Genomic DNA, 6,459 nt, shown 5'->3' on the forward strand with positions numbered 1-6,459 from the left:
AGAATGGAGTCGACCAGCTTGCAAAACCCAAAACAAATGCCTGCTGTTAGATGTGATTCCGCAATTAGGCCGCACTTGCTGAACACTCCTGAGTGTGCTACATCCGCACCAACAATAATCAGTCAGGCTCCTAACCTGGCTCATTTACACTTGCTGACAGTGACTTGCGTTCGTACACAGGCACCTGTTCCCTGTAAACAAAGCAAATATCTCCAAGCATTGGTGTGCCGCTTTTGAATTATCCACCAGCTTGGTGAGCCTATGGTTCATTGTTGTTTTCTCCACGGCAACACCTCGGCCAATAAAAGTCATCCTGCCAACCAATCATCACCAATCGCCTGCAATATAAATCGCGGTGATTGTTTGAAATTTGGCGCTCGTGTGTTTTTCCCGATGAGTGTGAGACGAAAAACTTCAGCAGCACGTCTCTCTTTTCAGCAGAATGTAGGATCTTGCTGCAATTGAAGACATGAATGCTTTATGAACCAATTGTCGGGGGGGCGGGGGGGGGGGGGGAACTGTAAGTGAAAGTTACACTTCCACGCGCAATAATTATTTTAACCGGGTTACTGTAGATCCACAGGGACCATAAACGTAAAAGGATGATTTGTCAACTGATCGACCCAGATTCTCGGAAGCTGTAACATTGGACTCGAGCCCACCAGGTTCAGAGGAACATGCTGCACATAATTAAGCCCTTGCTTCTTGCTTTCAGCTTTTTCAGAGCCTGACCTCCTTGATGACTCCCCACCGAATATCCTTCGAGTCTCCACTGGAGCTTTCAGCCCAAGGTAGGTCGAGGTTTCCCGATTCTCTTAAGGGGGCATTTGTTTTTCAGCATTCATCATTGGTCATGTTGAGAGGAATGAGGCTCTTCAACCTATGCCTGATACCAATGGTGAGGTTAGAGAAGTTCACACTAATGAGTTAATGAGTAGCAGGTCTGCTCTTTTCTCAAGGTATTGTTTCCAACATCCAAGGAAGTGTTGCTGAAAATGTGTTTCTTTGGTTTGTGTCTTTTTGTTGCATCATGAAACCTGATTGGAGGGCCGAGGATACCAATGCAAAATCCCCGCCACTGTGAGGCCACAGAAACATGTAGGGCTGGATGTTTACAGAGCCGGGAAGACTCCACAGATCTTTAAATTGGTGGGTGGGACCAGGATGGATCCGGGTGCAGACGTCCTGTCACCATTTCCAACAGATCTAATTTTTGCCCAGCGGGGGAATAGAGGGTGTGAATCGCACATGAAATCTGAGCACAGCAGAGCCATTTGAACTCACTGCTGAGTCAAACAGACTCCATTTTGGTGGGTCACAAATTTATGGAGTATATGTAAATACATTTATAGGGCAGGTAAGGTCTGTATAACTGTCATGATTTGAAGTTTTTCAAATCTCCTCTTCTTTAAGTTGGGAAAGATACAGGGTGCAGCTGTTAGTGAGAATTAAAAAAGCTGGACTGCTTTGATTGACAGGCCATCTGGTATATGTTAGAAAAATTATCATCTGTTTGCGCAGCTTCAGTAGCATTCTTTGTTGGCGTGGCTCAAGGGTTATCATTATGTCATTGTGAATGTTTGGCTGCGTTTTGAAATCTACAACAATCTCAGCAGGCTGTGGGGTTCTGTGTTCACAGCTTGTTTGACCATTCAAAGGAGTTATTCAAAGATTAGCTGGTTTTGATATGGGGTCTGAATAGACGTTTGCCTTTATAAGAGGTTGAACCTTTGAGAAGACTTAAAAGATTTGAATGGGTTTCATTAATCAGAACTTTTTTCACGATTAAGTGTGTATGAGTGAGATTAGATTGTTCAAAGCATTTTCTCAAACACACCTAGCTGCTGAGGTCTGCGCATGATGGAAACCGGGTGGGTGATTATGGAGGTGGCATGGGGGTGTGAGGAGGTTGGATGGGGGGCATAAGTTGGCATGGAGAGGCATGGGCATATGAGGAGGGCATGGGGACAGGCGGATAGGTTGGCATGTAGGGGTCATGAGGAATGTGGGGCTATAAGGAATGAGGGCTAGAGGGACTGACATCTTCTGAAACAAACTGCCTACCCACACCAACCAAATTACGGTAAGGGCAGCGTACTAATGAGATTAATTGACTTACTAATATGTTCAATTTTTAAAAACATTTAGAATACCCAATTAATTTTTTCCAATTGAGGGGTAATTTAGCGTGGCCAATTTACCTACCTTGCACATCTTTAGGTTGTGGGGAAAAAACCCACGCAAACACGGGGAGAATGTGCAAACTCCACACGGACAGTGACCCAGGGCCGGGATCGAACCTGGGACCTCGGGGCCGTGAGACATCAGGGTTAACCCACTGCGCCACCGTGCTGCCCCCTAATAAGCTCAATTGACCCTTGATTATTTATTTAAAATGGCGGGCAGGTTGCTGATTTTGCCTCCCACCCACCATGTTAAGGGGGAGAGCTCGGGGGTGGGTGGGAAGGTGTTGGGTTGGACACTCGCCCTACTTTACATACACGTCAGCTGAAGAGGAAGAGTCTACAAAGGGCAGCACGGGAGCATGGTGGTTAGCATAAATGCTTCACAGCTCCAGGGTCCCAGGTTCGATTCCCGGCTGGGTCACTGTCTGTGCGGAGTCTGCACGTCCTCCCCGTGTGTGCGTGGGTTTCCTCCGGGTGCTCCGGTTTCCTCCCACAGTCCAAAGATGTGCAGGTTAGGTGGATTGGCCATGCTAAATTGCCCTTAGTGTCCTTAAAAAGTAAGGTTGGGGGGGGGGGTTGTTGGGTTACGGGTAAAGGGTGGATACGTGGGTTTGAGTAGGGTGATCATTGCTCGGCACAACATCGAGGGCCGAAGGGCCTGTTCTGTGCTGTACTGTTCTATGTTCTATGTTCTATGTTCAAAGGCTTGAAAATGCTTGAGCCTTGAGTGACAAATTCACAAAGTGCTGACTTCCTGCGTGCTAGATAATGGCACGATCGGTAATAATGTGGTCATGTTTTACTGTCTCCTATTTAATGGCCCTTGTCTTTGGTGAACCCATTTACTGAATGTTGTCATGTTGAATTACAGGCAAGCGGATGATAGAGACATACTTTGACTTCCGTCTCTATAGACTCTGGAAATCCAGGCAGCACTCAAAGCTGCTGGACTATGACGACATCTTGTGATGCAGAGGAAAGCTCACAATTGGAATAATCACTTGTAGCCGCTCTTATCAGGAACGATGCCTGTTCAATGCTGGAGCAAACAGATGGTCTCCGGAGGGATTGAGAGGAGGCGGAAGACACCCCTGTTGCATCTTGTTCGGATGGTGAAAGATTTAATGGAAGTCTTGGAAAGAATGTTGGAGAGAGGTTTAGGGCCTTCGTCTCTTTGGAGTAGAAGGAGCAGGAATTGATTTTTTTTCTTTCTGCAGAACGTGACCAATCCAGGTCAAGACAGGAGAGGGGTTTTTTTTCATCCTATAGTCCTTATGCAAAAGACGGGACTGGATATGTCCGCTGTTGGAATCCTGGCAAAACTAGAATGTGCCAAACAAGATTCTAATGATGGAAAATTCTAAATAATCCATGGGCCTTGCTTCAAACACCTATGTGGCCTGGGGTGTCCATGAGATATTCTTGAGGACCTTTAACACAAAGGCAGGTTTTATGAAGAAAAAAGCTGACGGTTTTATTGTTGAATATAGGTACATTGGATTTTTAATTGAATAGTGATAATTCTAGGAGTTATTTGGTAAGACTGTCTCAGTAGTTAGGAGGATATTTCATCTATTTGAGAGTATAATGTAGTGGACTCCATTAACATTGCCTTCAATTTGCCCCTCAGACAGCATCAACAAGCATGAAAGGGACAAATTCCTTTGTTCACAATGTTCAAAGGTTGATTCCCTCGGCGGAAGCATCAAACGATACTTTTTTGTGATGCAGCAACCTCGTAGTCTTTATGAATTATGGTTCTATTATTCTTGTGTCTAACAGGAGCAGTGGTAACACCTTTGCGGGTTTTATTGTGTTTTAAAGAAAAAGCGGCTGAAGACCCGGCCTAACGGCCAGGAGGAACCAAAACTGACCTTATTGAGTGAAATGCTGAATAAGAGTATTGACAGCGAGAGGAGCTGAGTGCAATCTAGATCCATTGTGGACACCCGCAACATTGGAGACACCATGACCGTCCTTGTTGATTCAGTTTAACTGGAGAATCGATCTGTTGCACGAGCAAAGGTCTTGAGTGTGAACTACTCACTTTTATTGATAGACACACACACACACATTGCATTTAAAGATTATTTGTCCTCCGTAATATTGTCATGGAAAATAGCATTCTTAAGATGACTACTTGGCATCATCATGGAGACCTTTTATTGTCCCAAAATAGGTTAGAGTGTCTAGGTTAGAAGCTGCACTTTTATTGAGATATTACTGTAGCCCAAGGCCTTTCCGTAAAGAATATTCTAGCATGTGTTGCATTGTAGTCTGCACCATTTGAAGGGGAAAAACGCAAACTCATTTTCCATCACTTGCCTTTGAGCCGGTTTTAAACAGTAAGGTTTCACACTCTATTTCAGTAAAATATTTCCAACGATTGGGCCAAACTGTAACATTTGTGTCCCTGGTTGTGGGGAGATGATGTTAACTGTCCGAGGTCCAAATAGTTCAACATGCAGAGTAACGAGCACCAAATGGTTTCTCAATCATCATTTTCCCGACGTGTGATATGATATTGCCATGTAAACGATAAGTGATTGTGTTGGATGATCTTTTTCAATATATTAATGGCAAGTTAGTAGTCCCTTTAAAGAACAATCATTTCAAATCGCTGTGCCCAGTGTTTATAAATTCTGCATAATCCCCTCACCAGGATTCTGGGAAAATATGTATAAATGAACGCAGTGGGAGCAGTATATTAACACAAAATTCCGAAGATAATTATTGATGAGGAAGGCCACCTGACCCCTCTTAGTTTATCCCTTCAGAAGCACCCATATTTCAGTGTCTGGTTGATGGACTAATTTCCAGGATTTTCCGCTGTGCTGTTCCGTGTGGAAGGCCCACTCCCCAAGTGTTGATCACTCTGTACCACGAAGAATGATCTGATAGTCGGTCTTGGCAATTGAATTTCCTCACAGGTCCCCTGTTCTGCTTCAACATAAGAACCATGGATAATCCGGAGAAATGGCGTTGATGCTGCTAAAAACTCTTTCTCCAGATTTCAGCATGGGCTTTGCACCGGAATGAAATCGGAGAGCCTGGAGAAAATCCCTGGAACCCACGGTTTTTAAGACGAGTTAATTTTTTCCTCCCGTTTGCATGCGTCAAGGGTTATTGATGATTTTCATCATTGTTGAAACAGTTGGCCTTACACTTATCCCTCCCATTGATTGTACCCCCATCCAATTTTAATCTTGGCAAAGGTGGCAGCCCTACCTGAGGGAAAGGGATAATGTAAACCTTTTTGTAGCGATTTAAGATGGCGATCCTAAGTTCTCTTATTCCATTACTGCCTGCGTTGAATGCAAAATAACTCTCACGGCCCACTGCCTGTGCGGCAGCCAAACTAATATCCTAATGGACCCATCCTTCAGTCAGATGCTGCATCAATGGCCTGAAGATTGATTAAGGCCGACAGCAAACCTTTCAAGATTGAGTTTGACCGGTTTTGAAAAATTGCAGTTTTATTTATTTACCTTAATCAGTAATATTGAGCCAGTTCTCGTGTAGGTGAAGTGCAGGATAGTAGATGACTCTGATCTTACTAATTAAATGAAGACTTAAGCCACAAGAACCCATCTGAACCCAGGGAAGATGATCATCCTCGAGGGGCAGTCCCATCCACCGAGTAATAGATATGGTCATGTTATCCAGAAAGAGGACAGCCTATGTTTGGTGGGAGGGTGTGGGGGGGGGGGGGGGGGGGGGGGGGGGGGGGGGGGGGGGGTTGCTATGGCAAACCTCACATCATCCTCACTGGGTGAATGAATTGTGATGTGACCACAGTAAGATCATGGGGATTTATTGGGTGGTGGATCAGTAGGAGATCACATGTACTTTATGAATAGATGTGGGGGGTTTTTCGATTATATCATACAAAATGTTCGCACATACACCAAAAATAGATGTGAACCCATGCAGGCAAAACCCTAGAGACCAAGTGTGGCTGTTTAACTGATTGATGAGGTGGTTTATTTTTTATTGAGCTAGATTGGCAAGAATGGACACCGCCTAAATTCTCCTTATTTATGTTAAGGAACTAGCATGAGGGCTACTGCAGTGCGTGACTGTGTATCACAAAGAACAATACAGCACAGGAACATGCCCTTCAGCCCTCCAAGCTTGCGCAGACTATGGTACTTGCCTAAACTAAAACCGACTGCACTTACGGAGTCCGTATCGTTCCATTCCCACCCTATTCATATATTTGTCTAGCTGCCCCTTAAATGCTGCTATCGTACCTGCTCCCATCACCTCCCCA

The 6,459-nt window shown here is 44.7% G+C and overlaps 1 protein-coding gene across 2 annotated transcripts in view; it reads left to right on the forward strand.

Moving 5' to 3' along the window:
* The window catches only part of nsmfb (NMDA receptor synaptonuclear signaling and neuronal migration factor b), a 104,795-nt gene extending 98,921 nt beyond the window's left edge, over nt 1–5,874 (forward strand). For both annotated transcript variants that reach the window (XM_038782241.1, XM_038782240.1), the window contains 2 exons: nt 716–791; nt 3,058–5,874. In XM_038782241.1, coding sequence (XP_038638169.1) covers nt 716–791; nt 3,058–3,155 — 174 coding nt within the window. In that variant the 3' untranslated portion in view covers nt 3,156–5,874. The remainder of the gene's footprint in view (nt 1–715; nt 792–3,057) is intronic.
* The last annotated feature ends 585 nt before the right edge of the window (nt 5,875–6,459 follow it).

Source organism: Scyliorhinus canicula, chromosome 21 (assembly GCF_902713615.1).
Source record: "Scyliorhinus canicula chromosome 21, sScyCan1.1, whole genome shotgun sequence".
Taxonomy (NCBI): Eukaryota; Metazoa; Chordata; class Chondrichthyes; order Carcharhiniformes; family Scyliorhinidae; genus Scyliorhinus; species Scyliorhinus canicula.